The 22,706-nt window shown below is 52.8% G+C and overlaps 2 protein-coding genes across 5 annotated transcripts in view; both read left to right on the forward strand.

Moving 5' to 3' along the window:
* Positions 1-10,008, forward strand: part of STK10 (serine/threonine kinase 10) — a 44,663-nt gene extending 34,655 nt beyond the window's left edge. The window contains exons 10-19 of the mRNA XM_065849047.2: positions 866-996; positions 2,973-3,096; positions 4,346-4,525; positions 4,768-4,860; positions 5,018-5,147; positions 5,556-5,680; positions 6,205-6,393; positions 6,705-6,830; positions 7,102-7,215; positions 7,330-10,008. Of these exons, the coding sequence (XP_065705119.1) occupies positions 866-996; positions 2,973-3,096; positions 4,346-4,525; positions 4,768-4,860; positions 5,018-5,147; positions 5,556-5,680; positions 6,205-6,393; positions 6,705-6,830; positions 7,102-7,215; positions 7,330-7,470 (1,353 nt within the window). The 3' untranslated portion in view covers positions 7,471-10,008. The remainder of the gene's footprint in view (positions 1-865; positions 997-2,972; positions 3,097-4,345; positions 4,526-4,767; positions 4,861-5,017; positions 5,148-5,555; positions 5,681-6,204; positions 6,394-6,704; positions 6,831-7,101; positions 7,216-7,329) is intronic.
* A 4,819-nt stretch (positions 10,009-14,827) lies between these two features.
* The window catches only part of SH3PXD2B (SH3 and PX domains 2B), a 68,198-nt gene continuing 60,319 nt past the window's right edge, over positions 14,828-22,706 (forward strand). For 2 of the 4 annotated variants that reach the window (XM_071814622.1, XM_071814623.1), the window contains exon 1: positions 14,828-15,017. In XM_071814622.1, coding sequence (XP_071670723.1) covers positions 14,946-15,017 — 72 coding nt within the window. In that variant the 5' untranslated portion in view covers positions 14,828-14,945. The remainder of the gene's footprint in view (positions 15,018-22,706) is intronic. The other 2 variants (XM_065848770.2, XM_065848771.2) reach the window with 1 other exon arrangement.

Below are 22,706 nucleotides of genomic sequence, written 5' to 3' on the forward strand. Positions count from 1 at the left end.
ATAAACACAAGGCCAGCAAGCAAGGTAGAAACCCATCCTCAGGCAAAGCCTTTGGCGGTTTCATTTCCCTGTCTACGGGAAGTCGCTCACATGGTGCTGGGTTAAGCTGTGCCATGGGAATGTGGCCTGTCCTCAAAGGGGGGAGAAGTTCTCAGTGGAGCTGCAGCAGTTGCACGTCCCCTGCTGTCCCAGGTCACTGAAACCTAATGGAAATCTGACATTTTGTAGTTATTTTGGGTTCCCGAGAACTGTGAGGAAACTGTGCCACTCACCTGACTTGTGCGGTCACGAGCAATCTGAGCAAACACAACTATGAAACCCAAAATGGGATTTCCTAAACTTCATACGTTGCTCATCACTCCGTTGTTCTACCTAGGCCAAGGAGAGAGTTTATTTGGGCTGGTGCCTGTCTCAGTTTTTCCAACCTGCCACACATCTGGCCTGGTTTGTGTCAGCAGTGACTTGCAGAAAGACCTCCCAGGCTTCTTGGCTTTTGCTAAGGCTTTCTGGAGGCTGGGAATGCTTGTGAGCCAAAGCCAGCCAGGTCGGCATGGCTTTGCTCATTCCACCATTGTGCTTTTGCTGTAGGGCTGCATGATTCAAGTCTTTTGTATCTTTATTTTTTTGCTGAGGAAACTGAGTCCCTGGACACAGCCCTTTGGCCAGGCTCAGGCTGCTGAGCCTGCAGAGGGTGGTAGCAAAGCCTGTGTGCTGTGAATGGCAGCTCCAAATCTGCCGGTGATTTTTGGCTTGCTGTGGTTTCCTTGCTTATGTTCTTCATTAACAACGGCATCGAAATTGCTCTGAGGCAACGAGCCAGGGAGCTGCTTCATGGCCTCCTGCTTTCCTCCCCTGCCCAACTCAGGATTCCCGGATGCACAAGAAGACGCTGAAACGCACCCGCAAGTTTGTGGTGGATGGAGTAGAGGTGAGCGTCACCACCTCGAAGATCATCAGCGAGGATGAAAAGAAGGATGAAGAGATGAGATTTCTCAGGCAAGTGGGTCGCTGGGATGGAGGGAGGGCAGGGTGCCAAGCCAGGGCAGGGTTTCCTTCTACACAAGCAAATCCAGGAACGACCTAAAGTCCTCTCAGTTTCTGTCTTGCTCCCCCTTGGACAGGACAACTGTCCAGTGTGAACATCACTTCTTTTGGCCTTTCCTTGGCTGGCAGAGGGCTTGCTGTACCATGTAAGCTGAGCTCTGTTTGCAGGCAGAGGAATGAGGGGTGCATCTTGGGGACAAAGTGCAGCAAGGGTGTGACAAGGGAAGCTTGTGCTGGGGCTCTGTCCTCTGAGGATGACTGAATGTGTCTCCAGAGCTGTAGATGTGCTGGCTCAGTGGAAATAAGCACAGAAATCTCCTGGAGATGCTCCTCTTCCTTTTGTTCTTGTATCTCCTCAGACTTCATTAACAGAAAGGCCAAGGGAGTTGTAAAGTCCTTGAGCATCGCTTAATATTCACGGGTGTACCCTCCCTGTGCAAGCCTTTGTGACTCTTCTGTGGATCTTAGAGCTTTCAAACCTCCATGACCTATTTTCAGGGAGGGAAACTTATGTTTCTAGGTCCGTTACTATCAGTAGCATCACTGAAACAAACGACCCCTTAAAATAATTAAAATACAAATTGTTTTGCTTGATGCCCTATTCTAGGCACTCTTACACTGCTCTGAAGGACTCTCTGAGAATATGATGTGTCCCAAGCACTGCGTGTCCCTGCAGCAGCCTTATTGCTGGGCCCTAATATCAGATCTATGCATGAGCTCCTTAGCTATTCATTTTTTGTGTGAGAAGTGCATATAACCCTAATTAAACACAGGGAGCATGCGTACTAGCACACAGGGAATTTGCAGGCTTGGCTGCTTTCTCCCGGTCCACTCTCAGCTCTGGTGGCATCCTTGGAAAGAGGCTCCTTTTTAATTTTTCAATAGCATCTGCTCCATCTCCGAGGTGGGGAAGGGACAGAGAGGCTTGGGTTGGAAAGCATTGAGTCCCTGAATACCTTTTGGGAGAAGCGATTATTCCCTTGGGACTGGCTGGGAGGTGCGACCAACTCTCCTGGCATCCTGATTTGCACTTAAGGGGCTTGTTTCTGTCTTTTTTGAGCATGCCGAGGTATTGATTTGAAGGCGAGATCAGAACAGAGCACATTGTATTGCGCCAGTTGATTTAATGGGGCTTGAGTTTGTTTCGAAAGAAGAAATCGTTCCAAAGTGCTTATCCCACGGGGGCCCTCAGAGGGGATTGTATGGGATGTGTAAGGCTAATGCACAGCAGGGGAGGTCACGGTGGGGATCCTGCATGGGGAAACTGCTGCTGCTTTTGCCTGGTACATCGGTGATTTCCTGCCCGATTGGGCACGAACATGGCAAACAGGCTCAAATACGACAGTCTGAGTCCCCTTTCACTGAATGTGATGCTGGATGAGGAGAGTGATGCAGTGTCGTGGTAGACAGGTCAGAATTTGGGAAGACTGCCCTGCCTGCCACGTAGGTGTGAGCATGAAGGGACATGGAACACAGGGGCCAGGCAGAGCAAACAGCAGCTTGGCCTGAGCTGTGTGTTGAAGACCAACGTGCGCTAACCTGGCTGGCAGAACGAGTGTTTTGGCTGCTGGCTGGGAGAGCTGTGCCTGCAGCATCACCTTAGGAGCTTTGACAGGGCTTGTTTGGGAAGCTGTGAATGCTAATAAGCCTTACCTGTGAAAACTGATGGTTTGCCAGCAGTTAACATAATTAGCATCCTGCTTCTTCACAGTTCTCTGGTGTCACGGGGCCTCAGAGCACATCAGTCAGTTGGCATTTACCTCCTGCCTGTGCTCGCAGCAAGCGGCAGGGCGCTACGGGGTGGCCGTGCGGCTTTCATTCCCCACTGAAGTGCTCCGGTTATTGATTCTGCCCTCTCTGCTGAAGCACATGCCTGTGAACTCATCTGACTCTGTACTGCTCTCTCTCTCCATTTTCACCCTCTGCAGGCGCCAGGAGCTGCGGGAGCTGCGTCTCCTTCAGAAGGAGGAGCACCGAAACCAGGCGCAGCTCAACAGCAAGCACCAGCTGCAGCTGGAGCAGATGTTCAGGCGCTTCGAGCAAGAAATGACGGTACCTGGGCAGGGAAGGGGACCTCCCGATACCTGCTGGTTTCACTTCTCCCCTTCAGATGCCCTGCAAACCCTCACACAGGGTGATGCTCTCAGGGTTGCGGCAGTCCTGGGGCGTCGTGTTTGGAGGGAGCAGGACCACCAAGGGAACCCTTTGGGGTTTGGGGGTGGGATGTGTTTGTGGGGCACAGAACCTTCTATGGGCATTAAGCACATGGAGCCTGCAGCTTGGGAAGCGCTGGCTGCTGTTGCCTGGTGTGGTGGAGCAGAAGGGTTGTTCTGGGCTTTCCCTCTTCAATGATCTTTCCTTGTGTGTCTGGTCATGGCTACTGTGAGAAACAGTTTATAGTGCTGTAGTATTTTGAATTTAAAAATCATTTAAATAAGAAAGCAGTATGGACAGAATGTGAGAGCAGGAAAGCTATCCATTTTGAGTATAAAACAAATAAACTAGGCTTGCATACCTCTGTGGACAACTTATGTTTGAGTAAGATAATTTTGTAAATAAGTCCCTTGAAAGTTTTTGTGAGCCATCTTTTAAATACTCCTTTATTAATTCACCTAGTGTGTGTGCCTGGTAGCGCCATTCCCTCGCGGCAGGCTGGGAGCCGTCACTTATTTGGGTGTTCTGTTATATTTCTGCAGTCTTGACATGCCACGTCTGTGAATTCCTGTCTTAGCAAGTCACTTCTCATTTGTGAGATTTATTAGCCATATGGTGTGATGTGCAAAAGCCCCAAACCTGCTTCCTTCGCCCTTTCCGTGGGGCAGTTTGCAGCCCGCTCCCGTTGGTACCCGTGTGCTCCATCCCTGCTGCTCGCCAGGATGGAGAGGTTGGACACAAGGGCGCTGTCAGAGCACAGTGCCCTCCAATGTGGAAATCCTGGTCTGAAGAGAAAGAACTGTGATGCTTGAGCTTCACTGCCTGCAAATATTTGCCCAGGGCCATGGGTCCCAGTGGGATGCTGGAGATCAGGGTGTGAGCAAGGAGAAAGGCTTGAAATGGGCCAGAACAAATTCAAAAGTGCTTTGTGCTCACGCTAGGGCTGGCTCTGCCCTGTGTGCTTCATGGGGCGCTATTTAGGAATTTCTCTCCTCTGTGTTTAGTAAAGAGGCTCAGTTCCTCAATTCATGCAAGGACAACCCTCTCCCACCCTTTTTTTTTTTTCCTTCTTCTTTTTCTTTCAAACTTCTGAAAGGGAACAACACACAGGGGACACTGAGGTTGACCTCTGTTCCTTCCCGTACAGACAAAAAAGAAGTTCTATGACACTGAACTTGAAAACCTCGAACGGCAGCAGAAGCAGCAGATTGAGAAGATGGAACAAGATCACTCGCTGCGCCGGCGCGAGGAGGCCAAGCGCATCCGCCTGGAGCAGGAGCGGGACCACGTCAAGTTCCTGGAGCAGCTGAAGCAGATGAAGAAGGAGGTAAAAATGGGGATAGAGTGGAGGAAGGCTGGTTTCCTGCCTCTGTTTCTTCCAGGAAACCTTCAGCATTTCTCTGTAGCAGAACTTGAGAGGGAAGCAGTTGTTGGGTGTCTTAGCAGGAAGCTCTTGCTTTTCTGTGTTATATCTGGCTGTTTCCTGGGGTTCGTCTGTTTAGCGGCATTAGGTGGGGTTGTTCTTGGCCTAAAGTTACCTGCTGATAAATCTCATTTCCCTCCCCAAAGGTCAAGAATGAGGTTGAGAAGCTGCCGCGGCAACAGCGCAAAGGGAACATGAAGGTGAAGATGGATGACTTCGCCCAGAAAAAACAAACCATGGTAAGGCTGGGAGAAGATTGGCACAGCTGCAGGGCTGGGGAATGCATAGTAGGAACATCCTTCTCCTTGAGGAGCCGGCAGTTTCTAAAATACCACCAGATGCTTTTCAAGTTGCAGCAGCAGGAGGGCTCATGGTGGTACTGCTGCTTTCTTCCAGGAACAGGAGTTTTTGGCCAAGCAGAAGGAGGACCTGGAGCTGGCCATGAAAAATATTACTGCCCAGAACAAAAAAGAGATCTGTGACAAGGAGCGCGAGTGCCTGAACAAAAAGCAGCAGCTCATGAGAGGTGGGTGGCAGAGGCTGAAAAGGAGGAAAGCAAATGCTGCATGGATGGGTTTATCCAGCGCTGGCTCTTCCCACACAGCAGATGCTGTGACACAGTTGCAAGCTGGCAGGGTTGGATTTAGAAAAAACAGCCTCGCCAGATCCTGTCTAAATGTTTAACAATAATAATACTTAGTGCTTTAATCTTCAAAGCGCTTTACAAATACGAGCCAATTAGGCTTCATAATTGCAAGAAATTATTCCCTGATACGGTTCGCAACTAATTTCTTCTGGAAAACAGGAGGTGAACCATCACCCCCCACATCTGCTGTGCTGTTCCCGTGTGTAGGGTTCATTTGTGCTTGGGACGCCGTGCGTGACCAAGCTGGGGCCAGGGTGGGTTGTCTCCTGACCCTTGTCCCTTCCTCAGACCGCGAGGCGTGCATCTGGGATCTCGAAGAGCATCAACAACAGGAGAAACACCAGCTTATCAAGCAGCAGCTGAAGGACCAGTATTTCCTCCAGAGGCACGAGCTGCTCCGGAAGCACGAGAAGGTGAAGAGTTAGCGCCTTGCTGGGTGCTGGTCAACCAGGTGCCTGGGTGTCCCCAAAGGGACCTTTCCCTTCCAGGCTGTAAGTGGGGCATGGAGAGTGGGTTAGGAGTTAAAACATTTGGTCGTTATTAGAGAAAAGTGACCAGAATAATGCTCGGATCAGCTTATTTGCTTGCGACGTGTATTCTGTGCTGCATGCATTTGACCTACAAGCAGCAGTTGTGAATTTTGGGTGCTTTTCTGGGAATCTGCCCCTGTCCAGTATGTGGGATGGTCTATTCCCAGAGCAACAAGTGAAGACTGGCACATCTCAGTTTTTGCTTCCTTCCAGCCCCCTTCTCCTGTCCTTTCACAGATGCTCAGTAGCTGCCCTCACCTCTTGTCCCCTTGAAGATGTTTGTCTGTCACCAACCACCTCCATGCCACTCCCAAGTCTGCTCTCCAGCTCTTTTGGGTCCCCTCAGCACTTTGTTCTTGGCCTGAGGCGTCCCCCCTCCTCTGACAGCTGTCCCTCTGCCGCTGCAGGAAAGGGAGCAAATGCAACGCTACAACCAGCGCATGTTGGAGCAGCTGAGAATCCGGCAGCAGCAGGAGAAAGCCCGGCTCCCCAAAATCCAGCGGAGCGAAGGGAAGACGCGCATGGCCATGTATAAGAAGAGCCTTCACATCCACTCCAGCGGGAGCGCAGCCGAGCAGCGCGAGAAGATAAAGCAGGTCAGGTCCTGCAAAGACACCAGGGCTGGGGCTTGGCTTGGGGGGGAAATATCTCTCCCTTCTGGCATAAGGGAGAGCGGAAAAAGGCAACAGTTCCCAAGTCACTAACCCGCTGCAGGGAGTCAGAGGTCTTTGCTTCTGTGGCAACAGGTGTGAATTTCAGTGCTACTCGCATCGTGCCTAGCATTGGGAAGCATCCTCGGGGCTTTTCTTTCTTTCCTATATAATAGTGCAAGCTGGCTGGTCTCTTAACCGGCTTCAGAGATCAGAGCAATGCTGCCTACCCGCACACCTGCTCTCCTCTCTTCCAGTTTGCTCAGCAGGAAGAGAAGAGGCAGAAAGCGGAGCGGCTGCACCAGCAGCAGAAGCACGAGACGCAGATGAAGGACATGCAGGCCCAGTGCGAGAGCAACACGAACGAGCTCCAGCAGCTGCAGGTACCGTCCCTCGGGGCTCGGCCTCCCGGGGCTGCCCGAGCTCTGCTCCTGCTTCAGCACGAGGGGCGTGTTGTAAGAAGCGGCTGCAGAGGACTCAGTGAACTAGAACCGATGTCCCCTTGCTCTGCCCTGAGAGGTTTTTATGGCCATGTACAAATGTGCCCTGGAGCTCAGAGCTCTGAATGCCTCTGGCTGATGCAAGTCCTGTTTAACCACTGAATTTACAGTTCCAGCTGCTTAATGAGCGTTCTGATTTGTGATCTGTGTTTAGAATGAAAAGTGTCACCTCTTGATTGAGCATGAGACCCAGAAGCTTAAGTCCCTGGATGAGAACCACAACCAGCACATGAAGGAGTGGCGGGACAAGCTGAGGCCACGGAAGAAGGTAGAGCCTCCTTGGCCAAGCAGGGTGTCCTGCTTGGCTGGTTGCAGGAGACAGCGTCCATAGCTCCAGTACAATCTCAAATACACCTTCTGTGTGTGTTCTCTTCTGCTTAAGGCCCTGGAGGATGAGCTGAACCAGAAGAAGCGTGAGCAGGAGATGTTCTTCAAGCTGAGCGAGGAGGAAGATGGACAGACGCCAGCATCGCCAACCAAACACGCCAAGTTCATCCCGTTCGGCTCCACAGAGAGCTCGTAACGCCTCGCGGCTGGCAGGCCACGGGCTGCTACTTGCTGTGTCCTCCTGGGCAATGTGGACTTGGAAGACATCCCAGCAGCCTCTTCTCACAACAGCACCCTCCTGTCCCCTCACTCCGTCTGGGATAAATGTGTCTGTCCTGCACTGGGGGATGCTGAGTGCGAGTTTTGGTGGCTTTTCCAGGAGCTGGGCACAGCTCCACGCTGGGAGGCCGGGCAGGACCCTTTCTGCAATCGTACTTGCACTGTGAGCTGGATGTGTCACCTCTCACCTGAGCCTGGCGCTCACCGGGCTTGTCGGCAAAGACTGAAGCAATAACTGCTCCGAACAGGAGACGCAGGCGGTGGCTCCTGCCCTCTGCACGGGGGTTATCAGCCTCTGTCTCCACTGTGGCTGCTCTTCCCCTCAGTCCTCTGTATTGTCCTTTGGTATTGTCCTGGGCTAACCTTGGCCTTCTGCCCCCCCAACACTTGCCTTAGATTTATTTCTATCTACTGTAGCCCTTTTTGCTCAAGGGAGAGACAGTAATAAGGATTTTTTTTGCTTCTTTTGAGGAAGGAGGATTGGGTTTTTTCTTTCCTCTTCCTCCTTGTACAGACTGTACAGAAAGGGACCAGTTGGATGTCCTTCCAAAGATGCTTCTTCTTCTTGATTTGCCATGATTGCTGGCATCACAGTCCCTCTGGCACTTAAGTAATACTATAGCATAATTAAACTGTTCAGCTGGCTGCAGGTTTTTGTCTCTTACAGAAGTGTATGTGCTTGTGCAGAGCGGGAGGTTGGTAATGGCGCTTAGTCCTGCGGTGACACAGCGAGGTGTCAGTCACAGGTGTGTGCCTTCTGGTAAGGACAAGTGAGATGCTGAAGGCTCTTATTGCCAGGGCTCTCATCATCACACATGTGCTTGAGATTACTTTTTGAGTGCTATATATGTGTGGGCCATGTGGGTCAGCCAGCCTGGCTGCTCTGCAGTCAGGGCTGCGGGCTGCAAAGCATCATTTGGAAGGAATAAAGAAGTCTTGAAGCAAGGCGTGTAAGGGAAGAGGGGATGCAAAGACAGGTCATGGTGGCTTGTTCGTCTCAGCATTGCTTTCTCCAGTGATGTCTCATCTCCTTGTGATGTCCCGCGGTTTTTCGGGTGGTGCTCCTGGCTTTCAGGTTGGAGTCGCGCTGCGGAGCGGCGGAGCCGCTGCAGGTCCGGCCCCAGGTCCCTGTGCTCCGTGTCTGGGTTGTGCTGCCGTCCTCCACCTGCGCAAGGCAGCGCTTGGCTGAGCTGAACCCAGAGCGCTGACCTGGGCAGGGGACAGAGACCTCACCGGGCAGCACCTTCTTCTTCACATAACCAAAAGGTGTAAGGTAGCACTGAAGTTTTTATCTCTGTTGATCTCTGGACAATGTTGTTTTAGGCCTGCTTGCCTAGCAAAAAAAAGATGCCTCTGCTTAAAAAGAAAAACGTATAAAGTCTCATAGGTTGCTTTAGAGACTTTGGCATTGCAGGAAAAGGTGATAATGTGATGTGGTACACTTCTGGGTACCTGGGTGAAGGAGTCAGCCCCCATGTCTTGAGCACCTCTTCTGAGAAGTGCCCTTACGTTTACTACCCATTTAGAGTTCATTATACATATTCATAAGCTTCCTGCAAACTAACAAGGCTACATCTATTTGGGCTATTCCAAGTTTCTTTGGAATCCACACCGTTGGTGTCTTTATTAATGAATATTGCCTAGATGGAGATCTTAAGGGCTGGGACCCTTTACAAGACTGTGTAGCAACTTTTCAGTAACTGACCTGTCCTAGGAGGACCACGCGTCCCATCTCCAAAAGCGCTGACTATGCCTTTCAGATGTGATAGCACCAGGTTGGGAGCCGATATAAAATGAGTGAATGCAGGAGGTTGCTCCTGAACGATGTGCTGATTTGAGCTTTAAATCGTATTAGAAATGTGTGCTGGCAGCTGCACGGTTCATGTTCCTGGTCCTCTTAGGATGCGGTTGGATGTATTCTATGAAATGGTTGTTGTCACAGAAATTGGCACCTGGTGCCTGTCCCTTCACTTGTTACGCGTGACTTGCAGAGGGATGTCCTGCAGTATGCTGTTCATGACGTGTCTCTTCCGGCTGAAGGTAAATCAGTTCTCTCTTTCTCTAGTCTGGCTTTCTTTCAACCCGAAGCTAGCAGCATAGTTTTGCTTTTGCTGATGGAGGATAAGAATGGTTTTGTCCCCTGCTCGTTGTCTGTTCCATCTCCGTGCGCCGGGGCTCTGGTACCATGTCCCTCCCCTAGAAGAGTGCAACACATGTTCTGATCGTCACGTTTAATGGGTGGTTATATTTCTTCTCCCTTTCAAAAGAGGAATTTCTTTGTCCTGTTCAGGAGTAACCATGAATACACTCGTGTTATTTTTGAGGTGGGGTGGGAGATGCCATTTTTTCAAATGTGGCTTTGAATAAAAGAGGTTTTTAGCATTTTGTAAAGTGCCTTCAGTGGGGCCGCCATGACGATGTAACGACCCTTCTAATAAAGTAACAGACTGAGGAACCTGGGCAAGTGTCTGATTTCCTGCGTGATCACCGGCTGTGGCCTCAGACCAGCTCAGCGCCTTGTCTGGGCTTTGCTGGCTTAGAGAAGCCTCCAGAGCCAGTTCTGGCACGTGAACCTTGCAAGGCTGAACTTCCCCTACTTTAAAACAGAGCTGGTTGCTTCAGCAGCGCTTTCTGCTGCAGCGCAGTGGCAATACCGTCTTTGCAAGAAGGTGAAACTCTGATAGACCTTAGTGAACGGGAGTTTTCTCCGTGGCTTTATGTGTTAAAATAGTGCTCGGCTGACCCTGCTTGGTGAAGAGGGAGTATTGCATTCTGACATCTGAAGAGTGCAAACCACTTCTGTGTAGCTTTTTTGTTCCTTTTTTTATTAGTTTGTCTGGCTGTAACAGAAGGCACCGGTCAAACGCCTCAGCTCCCTTGCTTTTTTGGGTCAAGTTGGTCCTAGGAATGCCTCCCTGTCTCCTCCCCATTCTGCCCACAGCTGAGGAGCCCTTGGATCCTGGAAATGCATTAGGAGACAAAATACAGATCACATCTTCCCCTGTCAGTGCAGGGGAGACCTCTGCTTGCTCCCCTGGGCTGCTCAGAAAAGCTCCCACGAACTCTATAACCAACCCCAGGGTCTGTGTGGTTTTCATTTTCTACTTGGCTGTAATACCACAGGCTGTGGGTTCAGGTGTGAGGTGGTGAAAGGAAGAGGGAGTTGTTGCTGTAAGGTGGTGGCGGGGTCTACATGGGCAGCCCTGGGGTGAGAGGAGGACAAGAGCAAAGCATGAGGGTGCCCATCTCCTTGCTCCGTGAGACAGGAAGAAATGAAGTAGCTAAGGACACATAATTAGCCGTCTCCTTCATTTGCATGTACCAGCACTGAACTGTCCCCTGGGGACACACTGGTCAAAAATGGCCTCGTTCAATGTCTCCCAGTGAAGCAGAGGATGTCATGGGAGTATTCAACTTCATCTGCGTGTCCTTGGCAGTGCCTGAGGGCAGCTTCAACACTGAGGATACTTAACGTTTATAAATATGTGGGAAGTACTGTGTATTCCAGAAATAGCTGTTATCTACCATCCTGCCCTGGTGTGATGCTGAAAACAGAGCGAAAGTGAAAATCTTTCCTCGTTTTTAAAAGTAGAGATGACAGCCCTGAAAAGTTACGGGTGCTGCAACAGCTGTAGCGTTCCCAGCTTTCCTTGTTACCTCCTCTGAGCTGCCCGAAGGCTTTTGCAGCATTCGTGCTATGATGGGGACAATGAAACCCTCTGGGGAAGAAAAATCAGGGCAGGCAGGGACAGTCATGGGGTTGGGGCTTGTGCCTGGCTGCCTCCCTCCCCTTGCTGGGTCTGCTCTCCCTCCCTCGCTGCAGGAGGGCAGGGTGGCGTGTCCTTCAAAAGAAATCTGCATGCTGTCAAGCCAAATGCTGTTGCATGTTGTCCTGCTTCACTGGCCCCTGGTTTAGTTCTCCAAATGCCAAATTACTCAGGACTCGAGCAAAACAAGTGTCTACAGAGGCTGGTGGCTCTGCCTCACTTATGGGGTTTGTTGTTGTCCCGCTTCTGGGTGGGATGGGGCTGGGTGGCTGGGACACGTTGTCCTGCTGTCCCGTGTGCCCTCACAAGCACCCACTGGGAGGCTCCTGGGCCTGGTTTCCAGGCTTGCAAGGGATGCAGGGGTGATGTCTGCTCTTCTTTCTCTTGTTCACTAGATGGCACACACACTGAAACGGCCGCCCTGGGTTGCGGAGCTGAGCTGCTCTGCATAAGCGCAGAGCTGGAGCTGAGCTGTCCCCTTGCACTGAAATCTTTGCTCGCTCTTTTTCCTGGATCCATCATTCACCATGGTACACCTTTCACTAGACCTCTGCTGCTCGATGACTGTGGTGAAACACTGGCCCAGATTGCCTGGAGAGGTGGTGGATGCTCCATCCTTGGAGAAGTCCCAGGCCAGGCTGGATGGGGCTCTGAGCAACCTGCACTGGGTGAGGAGTAACTGCTGCTCTGCTGGGCTTCAGTGGGAGAGATCTGCCCTCTGTTGTGGTAGGAGCATCATTTTTGACTCATCTTCATGAGAGAGCTCAGGGGACACGGGCACATTTGTCCTGTACGCACAGATCAGGAGCATTTTGTCACCTGGCACTAGCTTGTAATTCTTAAATTCAAAAGCAAGCAGCAACAGTCTGTGCCAGAGGACTGCAGATAGTGTTCTCTGGCATTCCAGGGGTGATGGTGGGGCACTGCTTTCTCATTCCATTTGATCTGGTACCTAACAGACCTCAGGTATGGCCCAGCTGTGCCTGAACAGCTGGCTCCTGCTTACAGCCAAGCAGAAAGCCATTTGCACATCTGAGCTGACAGTTGGCTTTTCAGAACTCATTTGCCTTCTTGCTTTAAGTTGCTCAGCTGATCCTGATAGAGAAGGAAGAGTGTACATGGGTCAAGGAGATCTTGACTCTTCAGTAGGTGGTGAGATCACCTGTGTAGTTATTTTATTTGGCTTAACAATACTTCAGCCTTTGGTTAGGGCAGCAGGAGATGACTCATTCATTCCAAAACTCCCCTCGGTTGTACCTGTACCGCATTGTAGGAAGTGCTGCTGTCGGATCTCTGTTGCTCCTGCAGCCACATCACCAGAAGTGCGGTCCAAACATGGGACTCCCATGGACTCTCATTTGGACTCCCTTAGCTTGGCAGTTTCCTCGATAAATCACCTTGGGCTGTAGAGCCCAAGCCAGGCTGTATATCCTCCCATCAGGTCAGGAGGCTCTGCTCCTCTCAACAGCTCTCATCAAACTCATTAATTAAACACAGCAGCCATTGTCTCCAACCTCTGCTGTTTCTTGGGTGCTCTCAGGCTGCAGCCAGTGCCCGGTGCTGTTGAGGTCCAAACGTGACAGAGTCACTCCAGCAGGTTACAGTGCTGCGGCAGCGATGCTGATGCTTAAGTACTTCTGATTGATTTCTGTGCAGTTGCTTGGCTCCCTGCCAGCGTTTGCAGGCATGAAGTGGGTTTACACTGGAAGACATAGATAAAGTAACCCCCTGTGTGTAACAACCTGGTTGTCTGATGCACATGATTTATATCAGAGCTAAAGGAATGGCCCAGCAGCCCTGCAGCATGTGCTGCGGGGCTGCATCTGTGGCACTACATAGAAAGGAGCTGGAAGGGTGACAGCAGGAAACCAGGGTTTGGTTCCTGGAGCAGGTAGGTGAGCTCATTCATATATTCTCCTTTTCCTTTCCATGTCATGCATCTCCATGTGAGAACCTTGTGGCACAGGGAAATTGCTCATCAGCAAGGGAATACCCAAAGGTTTCATGCACCCCTGAGAAGGGGAGGTGGGCACAAAGCTTACCGCAGCAAAGCACCGTCTGTGTCCCTCCAGGCTGCTTCAAGCTCAGGAGTGAGATGCCCTTCACAGTGTCACCACAGGGTGTTCATTCTGTCCCTTGTGTGTTCCCAGCTGTGGCTGCAGGGCCGGGATTAAAGGGGAGGGGGAGGCTGGCATGAAGGTTGCTGATGGAGGTGCAGAGCAGCACGGTGCTGCACAGCAGCTGGGGATGGCCTGGTGGGAGGGGACTGCAGGGAACAGGCGTTGTGGCTGTAAGAATGGGCAGAACTTGTTCCTCCCCCCGCCCCAAATCTACCATCTGGCTCTGTGCTAAAGTGTCTGGCTGAGGAGGGACAACAAGGGCCAGGGCAGAGAGGGGAGTGATGTGCAGCTGGTCCATTAGTGAACCAGCCCTGTGGTGGCATGCCAGCAGGTGTCAGGGGGTCACGGGTGGTGTGGTGTCCCCTTCAGACAGCCTAGCATCCTTCCTGCAGCCATCTCTGCAGGGCCACTGTGGTCCTGGGCTTAGCTGAGGGGAGGAGGATGAAGATGAGCCCTTTGCAAGGATAAGGGGGCCAGTGAAGCCCTGGCAACCTGCCTGTGCTTCCATTAATCCTCTGGGGTGGTTGTAGCAAAGTTAACAGTATACAAAGGGCCCATGTTTAAGGAGCTGCTAAAGAGTGAGATGAGTTGTTTATGATTGAATTAAATTAATGTGAAAGCTAATGACCTGCCAGTGTGAGGCTTGGGTATCTGTATAATGTAATTAACAGCCCACGGGGGAAGCAAGCTGTGGTAATGCCACATGTTGAGGAGCTGCTGGGAACACGGAGGCTGTGGGTGGCACTGATGTGGAGATGTGCCCAGCTCTGCCTTGCCTGCCCTGCTGCATGGAGGGCAGCGCTGGGGACAGGAGGGGACGAGCTGCCAGGAAGGAGAGTTGGAGTGTGATGGCTCAGCTCCCTGGGGTACCCGGCTTGTCCCGGATAAGACAGTTCTGCTGATCTGACCATACCAACAGCCAGCTAAAATGCTGATTTCTGCTCAGTTTTTTTCCCGGATCCTTAGGGTTGTGGCTGTTGGTGATCAAGTCAACACCACCATGGGAACCGTTGTTATGGGACAAGACTGAGGAGACGAATCAGGGAGCCCAGGCACAGCTCCCTAAGGCCAAGCAAGCTGTGCAAGCCCAGATCCACTCCGGCTACGAAGCCAACTCCTCGCGAAGGGCAAACAGCCAGCTGTGCCCTCCCGAAAACTCTGCCCTCCCCGAGGCACAGCCGAGGCGCCTTTCCCCTCTATGGTGGGGTGGGGTGGGGGGACCGCGGGGCGGACACCCCCTGTCAGCGGCCGCGCGTGGAGCGGACACGCGTGGGGCGGGTGGTGCCGGTCGCCCCTTTAAGCGGGCGGTGGCGGGGCCGCCCCGCCGGCCGGGATAGGCCGGGGCGGGCCGGGGCCGCCTCCCGCCCCCGGCAGCGGGCGGGCGGCTCGGCTGGGCTCGGCGCGGCGCTGCAGGCTCCGGTCCCGGCTGCCTGCGCCAGTGCCTCCCCCTGCGCCTCCGCCGCTCCCCGCTTCGCCGCTGGCGCCGGGCTGCGAGGGGCAGAGGCATGCCCAGGCGGAGCATCGCGGAGGTGAAGGTGCTGGACGTGCAGAAACGGCGCATCCCCAACAAGCACTATGTGAGTGGCGCGGCTCAGCTCGGCTCGGGGCGCTCCGCTCCGCCGCGCCCGGCCCTGGGCAAACAAAGGCCGGGCGCTGTCGGCCCACGGGCGGCCCCGCTTCCCCACGGCTGGCCCGGAGGCGGCCGCGGAGCCCCGGGACGGGAGGGAGGAGAAGGGCAGCGCTGCCGGATTTGTCGCTTCCACCCTCGGCGTCTCCCCGTGAGGATCACCCGGTTCTCCCCTGCTGGCGGGGGGAGGCACAGGGAGAGCGCCGGTGGTGACCCCGTGCGGGACCCGCCGGGAGTGGCTGCGGGTGGGTTTTTGCTGGAGGGGCTCCGAGAGCAGCTCCGGCAGGAGGAGGCACCGCCAAGAAGTGCCTTTGCTTTCGTGGAGGAGCAGCGTTTGGCGGAGGGGCTCTGAAACCTGTTGGCTGCAGCGTCCCGGGCGAGGGAGGGACCACCCGGTTGGTTCATTCTGTGCCTGGGACGGTGCTGCTGTCCCTGTGAGGTGTCCCCGTGTCCTCTGCAGTTCTTCTGTATGAGCCACACAGGGAGTGTGTTCCTGCACGGTCCGGGACATCTTCCACACAGTTGTGGGGTTTTGTATTTTTGAAAAGGTTGGCTTTTTTTTTTTAATTATTATTATTTGAACTTTGGTATGCTTCCAGCATCCGTGGAGACCTTGTGAATGAATCCTGGCAACAACTGTAAAACAAAGACAAGAATGTTTACCCCCCCTGTTTGCCTTAGACTGGGGTGACCCAGTGCCACGCTGTTTGTGGTAGTTTGGGTTGTGAGATTGTGGTGTTCGCTCTGGCTGGAGAATGTTGTGTTGGTGGAGCCGAGCACTCTGAGCTCTTGGGAGACCAGGGCCTTCTTTGGGTCACCCTGGCTGGTTTGTGGCAGTGAGCAACAGTTGAAGGAAAGGAGAGGACAGGCCAGCTCTAGCGAGGATGGAGGAGAAGGTAAAGGGGGGCTGTTACCCTTTTCTTGCATCCACGGATGTGATGTGGCTGCTGCTGCCCAGCCCCTTATCACCCCTTCTTCCTCTCCTGCCATGTCTGTGGCTTTATTAGTCGTGGCTGAGCCTGGCCCCAGCTCCAGACGTGCCCCCCTTCCTGCCGCGTCCATCCCAGACTTACTCATTGTAGCTGGGTTATGCATCCGATCTGGAGGACCATGTGCGTGAGGAGGTTTGCTGAGCTGCACACGCTGCTGTTTGTCTTGGCGGATCTGTTGCACCGCTGTCCGGTCCCGTAACGGGGCTCAGATGGGGTTCGCCTGCAAGCTGCTCCTCCATTCTCCCTTCTACACCTTCCCATTCGCTTGCTGGGACTGTGGGCTCCTTGTACCCATCCAGATCTGTGTCCCCACAGCTGGGACGTGCACCTCAAGTACCAGACTTGTTTTGTTTTGGGCACCGTGCCTCCTTGTCCTCCACCTTGAGAGGCGAGGCCAGTGGAGTCGGGCATAGCACAAATAACCCCCACGAGGCTGGAAAACTGGGACAGAGACGTTTTCTAAAAAGAAACTTACGGTGGGGGGACCAGAGCAGAAGCTGCTGGGGTGGTGGGAGAAGGTGGCTGCACAGAGCTCGTTGCAGCCAGCTGTGCAGCGCAGCCGCCTGCTCCCCCTTTACTGGCAGCTCCAGTCCTCTGCCTCTAACCTTTCCCTGTACTTGTCTTGGACCGAAACCCGGCAGCACGAGCCAGCGCAGCTCACAGCGGGGCCGAGCCCAGGAAGGGGAAGGCAGCTTGCAGGCAGCTTGCAGGCAGTAGCCTCCCCAAGGCAGCGCTGAGAGTGAATGGGAGTGCTTGCCTTGTTTGAGGGAATCGATAGGAACCAGGCAGATTCACAAAGCCAGTTAATTACGTGGAATCAAAACTGTCTCTTCTTTTTTTCTTATTTTCTTCCTCCTGCAAAGAGAGGCAGAGGAGCAGCAGCAAATCGTGGCTGAGTCATCTTACTTTAGACCGTATCTGCTGGCACACTGCAAATCCAAGTCAACCACGGAGGGTAGATGTTAAACCTTTGCTCTCTGACTTCTCATTGCTGAGCATAAACGTGCTCCCCATCCCCTGGGGCAGCTGCTGGCTGTCCCAGTGAGGCTGGAGGACCATGCCGACGTTTCCTTCCATTGCTGCTGTGCTGGCCTGACCGGCGGCTGACCCGTACAGCTTGGGCTGCGCTCTGCATCAGCGAGAGGCTTTTATTTGCTGGACAAAGATGCAGTTGTGTTGGCTGCAGCGAGGCCACAGCAGAAAGTCCTGAATTCCAGTTTCTCAGAAAAATGAGATCAAACCAGTGTTTCAAAGTCCTTATTGACACTCATGGTGGGGAGGGGCTGTAGGAAGGACCAGCTCTATTCAGGCCGGCGTGGTTCACCCATCACCTTGGTAATTGATACAGAAAGAGTTGCATTGACTGGGACAAAAGCTTATACTTTTAGTCAGCTCTGATCTGGAGCAGCAGGCACAGTGTTGCCCCAAACTGTGGGGCTCGGGCTGGGAAAGGACTCAGCAAGGTGCCAGGTAGCCGGGTGCCAACTCAAACAGACGATTAACTCGGTGTTGAGGTTTAGCCGGGGACCTTAACTCAGCCCCATGCCCTTGATTGCATGTGTGCCTGTGGACGGCACTGGCTCAAATCCTGGTGCAGGAGAGTGTCAGTGCCATGTGCTGCTTCCCACAGCACATCTGTGACCGTGCTCCCCTGGAAGGATGCACTGGGACAACAGTGCACGTGTCCCATCTCCTGTCCTTCCTCCTTACCCTGGTGACAGCCCGGTCCCTGACCAGAGGGCAGGAGGAGCTGGGTGGGTTGTTCAAAGGCAGCCTGGGTGTGTTTAAACCCACTTGGGGGACAGGGACAATGGGAACGGCTTCTTGATTGCTTTTCTCTTCAGCAAGGTATTAAACCCTTTGGTGTGTACTGCAGTGAGCACTGCTGGGCAGGGGCCAGGCTAAATTGCAATTAGTGGGGTGTGCTCTCCCCGTGCATGATTTCCTCCCTGCAGTCAGCCTGGTGCCCCTGCAAGGCTCTTGCTCAGTTCCAGAGGGACAGGGAACTGCTGGAGAGAGTCCAGCGCAGCCACGGAGATGATGGAGGGAGTGGAGCATCTCCCGTGTGAGGAAAGGCTGAGGGAGCTGGGGCTCTGGAGCTGGAGAAGAGGAGACTGAGGGGCGACTCTTCCATGGGGATCAATATGGAAAGGGTCAGTGTCAGGAGGATGGAGCCAGGCTCTTCCCGGTGACAACCAATGATAGGACAAGGGGCAATGGATACAAACTGGGAACACAGGAGGTTCTGCTTAAATATGAGAAGAAACTTCTTCTCAGTGAGGGTGTCAGAGCCTGGCCCAGGCTGCCCAGGGAGGTTGTGGAGTCTCCTTCTGTGCAGACATTCAAACCCGCCTGGACACCTTCCTGTGGAACCTCAGCTGGGTGTTCCTGCTCCATGGGGGATTGCACTGGATGAGCTTTCCAGGTCTCTTCCAACCCCTGACACTCTGGGATTCTGTGACCTTGGCAGCCCATCGTCCAAGGGAAGGAGGGGACTCCTGTCCTTTGGAGGGTCACCCTGCAGTGACATTTCCCACACAATCCTGTGTTAAGTGATTACAGCTCGTGCCCCTCAGCGATGCTGCCGGCGAGGACTCCAGGGCCGCACCGCAAATCTGAAAAGGCAAAGTCCAAGAGCAAAGTTTAAAAATAATCATTCTGGGCGACAGAGCAGCAGACTGTCATTTCTATGGTCTGGCCAAGTCTCAATTCTGATAAATGAATGTTTATTCAGAAAAGACCCAAAACAAAGCCATAGTTGAAACAGACTCAATTTTCCTTTAAAGGACTTCACATGGGATCCTTTTATAAGTTTGTGTTTGTTATTCTCTAGTAGAAGCCCTAAAATAAAGCTTTGCCCTACTAAATCCAGACTTTGGTTGGGCTTTTTTGCCTTTAGGTAAACTTTAGTACCTTTCATTTTAATACAGCTGCAACTCGTGTGTGTTCTATGTGTTAATAACAACGCCGTTGAATTGTGTCTTCATTTCTACGATTACATCCACCGAGGGCATTTCTATAGTTTGTATAGTTTTAAATGGTTGCTCTAGAGCACAAGCCAAAATTATATATATATATATATATATATGTGTGTGTGTGTGTGTGTATACACATACATCTGGCAGGAAAGAGAGATCAGCATGCTGTTTGGTTGTGTTAGTTTATTGGAACCCTGGACTATGCTCTCAGGACTTCCCTTCCCAGCCTCTGTGCCATACATATCACTTTGAAAAAGGGAAACTTAACCAAAGTATGCAACATACATTTATTTTGCGAGCTCAGTTAACCAGATTGCAATTTTTAAGCAAGGTGAATACCCATGCATATTAAACCACCTCATTTGTGGCAGCTGCCTTGCGAAAGTAACCAACAGCGAGTGTTGGAATCTGGTGCCTGATTGATAGCATTTATAGATGTTTTAAAACGAATTTGAAAACCACACTAAAAAAGTAGATGTGTTATGTTTTTGATGTGTAATTTGTGATGTGATGGTAGGTGTCATCTTTGGTCCTGTTACTTGTAGTGGTGAGGCCGTTCATGGTTTAATTTGTTGTCCAACCCAACCCCATCGCTAATCTGGAGTTGTTAATGGAGCATTCAGACAAGAGTGCTCAAATGGCAAGAGGACAAGAGCTGTTAATCTACGGATCGAGTGGTTCTTCATTGCCTCATACATATAGAGCAGATGATTGTCTTCTGAAGAACGTGTGCCCCATGGACCCACATGTCATGGTCCCCTGGTCCTGCCTTGCCCAGCTGGAGCAGAGCTCCATGGGGACCTGGCACCGAATCGCCCTGTACAGCCGCGTTATTTCTGCCGTTGTGAATCATACCGGTTGCTTGGCTTAAAAAGGGCATTAGAGGATGACTCCCCCGTACTACACGCTCTGGGGAGGGTGACCATGCTCTTGGTATGGTGGGAATGTCCTGTGGGGAACCAAAGGAGCTGGGTGTTTAGACTGAGGGAGCAGGAGGTTAAGATGAATAGTGTGAAACCTATGCAGGGGCCGTTAACAAAACCAGAAATGAAAGAGAGCAAAAGCAAAATGAGAATGTATGAAGCAAGGCTGAACCCAGGAAGCTGGAGTATTTGCCGTGGTGAGGAGTTTCTGAGCATCAGTGGCCTTGAGAGGTTTGAGGGCTTTCTCAGCATCCTTAGTGGTGTTTTACTGCTGTATCCTGTGGTTCTGCTGTATCTCATCCCCTTTCCTGTCAGAAGTTGATGCTCTGCTGCTCCAGGCAGGGCATTCGGAGCCCATAGCTTGTAGAAATTTGGACCCATCCTTGCGCCTGGCCCTGCTCTGCTCCACAGCGTTACAGAGCCGCCCAACCCTTCTTTCCCCCTCTCCTCTCAGGAGAATTGGGGCTCAAGGGAGAGCTGTTAGCTTTGTGGATGAAAACCAACACCCAAACGCAAACTCCTTTGTTTTTCTTCCTTAGTCATGTTACTTAAGACTCTTGAAAACCTTGAATGTCGCAGTTCAGTGGAAGGGCCAAACCCTTCCTGGCATGTGGCCATGGAGAGGGATGCAGCTCCGTGTGGAACGCTGCTGCTCGTACTCTGTTCCAGCGATGAACCTCAGCACCGGGGCCGTCCGTCGCCTCTGCCTGCCCGCAGGGCTGCTGACCTTGATCCCTCACAGCTTTGCTTTGGAGAGCATCTTTATCTTCCGGCCGTTTCACATAGCAGTGGGAAATAGGAAACAAACGAATCCATATGTTTGATCTTCAGCGTGACTCAGAGCAAACAAGCGGGTGCATGTGTTGTTTGACCGAGGGGTCTGCTACACAGCTGAGCGGGGCTCGGTGGGTTGTCCTTGGGGTCCCTGTGCTTGACGTAACCCCGTGTGCATGCGTTTTTCATCCCAGCAGCTTTGGCTGTGTGCTCGGGCAGCGCTGTGCAACAGCAGAGCGGGAAGAGCTGTCGCTCGCTGGGGTTTTAGGGAGGGCACAGTCGAGGGGATGAATCAGAGCGAGGGGAAGTGGCTGCTTTGTAGTGCTGGGCGCCTGGGCAGGGTGACTGGGGTTGTTTGCTGTGGTGATGATGACATTCCTGTCCTCCTGCTGCCTGCATCCCTCTTACCCAGCTTGGACTTGTTGCACCCGCCTCTCTCCTCTGCAAGGCCAGAGGGACCGCGGCAGCACCCCAAATGCCCTGCGGTCATTGCTGGGATCGCCTCCCCCTGCCTTTCCCAGTGCTGTCCAAACCAGCACAACCCTTCTCCCAGCTCTCCCTGTCCACAGAGCGGGTGACAAGGTGGCTGGGGACGGAGCTGGGGGCTCCAAGTTTTGGTGTCCCATGGCACAAGAGCTCCCGCGCTCCCCTCCCCAGCCCTGCACGCCTGCGGCGGTGGAGGCTGATGGAGAGGGGCCAAGCACAGCAGCTTTCTGCCAAGAACTTTCTTTGTTTCCAGCCACCTCCCTCCTTTTTTTCTTTTCCTCTTACAATTCCCCACTCCCTTTTCTATATTAAACCCGCTCGGGTTTGGCTTGATCCCTCAGCTGCTTTGGTTTCTCTGCCCCTTTGAATTTCTCATTAGGAAAAGGTTCTTCACCCAGAGGTGCTGGACACTGAACAGGCTCCCAGGGAGGTGTCACAGCCCCAACCTGACAGTGTTCAAGAAGAGACCGGACAACGTCCCCAGACACACGGGGTGACCTGTGGGGTGTCCTGTGCAGGGACAGGAGTGGGACTCCATGATCCTGTGGGTCTCTTACAACTTGGGACATTCAGTGATTCTCGGTGGTCTTTTCTGGTTGTGGTGGCTGAATCAGGGTGTGAGGCTCTTGCGTCGCTTCATGGTGTTTCAGGGTCGAGGGGAGTGTGGGTGGAATAGAGAGACTGATACTTTTATTTCCCTTTGCTGGCAAAAGATGCTTTAAATATGTGGAGTTTTCCACAGAGAGGTTTATTGTACATGGTCTCTCTGGACTCAAGACCACACAGGCGCAAACCCACTGGAAACAGCTCTGCACAGGCAGCTCTACCTCTGCTGGAGGCTGTTATGTCTGGCTTTGCCATGGGAGCTCTGCTGAAGGGCTGGGGACCTGTGCTGGTGCCCATTAGTGGTGGGTGGGCAGAGCTGGTGTCCCTGCAGCCCCAGGGAGGTCTTTCCCCAAGCGACCGTGGTGTTGCGTTCTCTCCTGCCCTCATTCACATCCCTCTGGTGTGGCTGATGTGGAAACGAGAGGCTCTGGGTGTGCCAGGGGTCTGCGCACAGGGATGTGTTGGAGCTGGGGAAGCTGAGGAATTGCTGCAGAGCCACCCGGGGGGGCTGTGCTGTGCCAGGCAGGACTGCTGGTGGGTCATTGGTTTGCATGGCTGTGCTGCTCCTGGGCTTGAACTGGCACAGCTGGATGGTGCTGAGCTCGGGGTGCACTTGCTGCCTGGCTCGGTGGTGTGCAGGGTGCCAGCCAGCAGCTGGACTCTCCCCAGAGCCTTACTTGGGGGCATTATGTGTGCCTCCCCCAGCCAGAATTCCTTGCAGACTTGGGAATATTCCTCCTGTGGGAGGAGAGGGGCTGAAACCGTAGCTCTAGGTTTTCCTGCAACTTCAGTCTGCCTTTTCCCTCCTCAAATTTAAGCAGTCCAGGCTGCTTCTCGTGTTGTGTTTTGTCCACGTCCATAGTGTGTTTATGCAAGGAGT

Source organism: Patagioenas fasciata, chromosome 14 (genome assembly GCF_037038585.1).
Source record: "Patagioenas fasciata isolate bPatFas1 chromosome 14, bPatFas1.hap1, whole genome shotgun sequence".
Classification (NCBI taxonomy): domain Eukaryota; kingdom Metazoa; phylum Chordata; class Aves; order Columbiformes; family Columbidae; genus Patagioenas; species Patagioenas fasciata.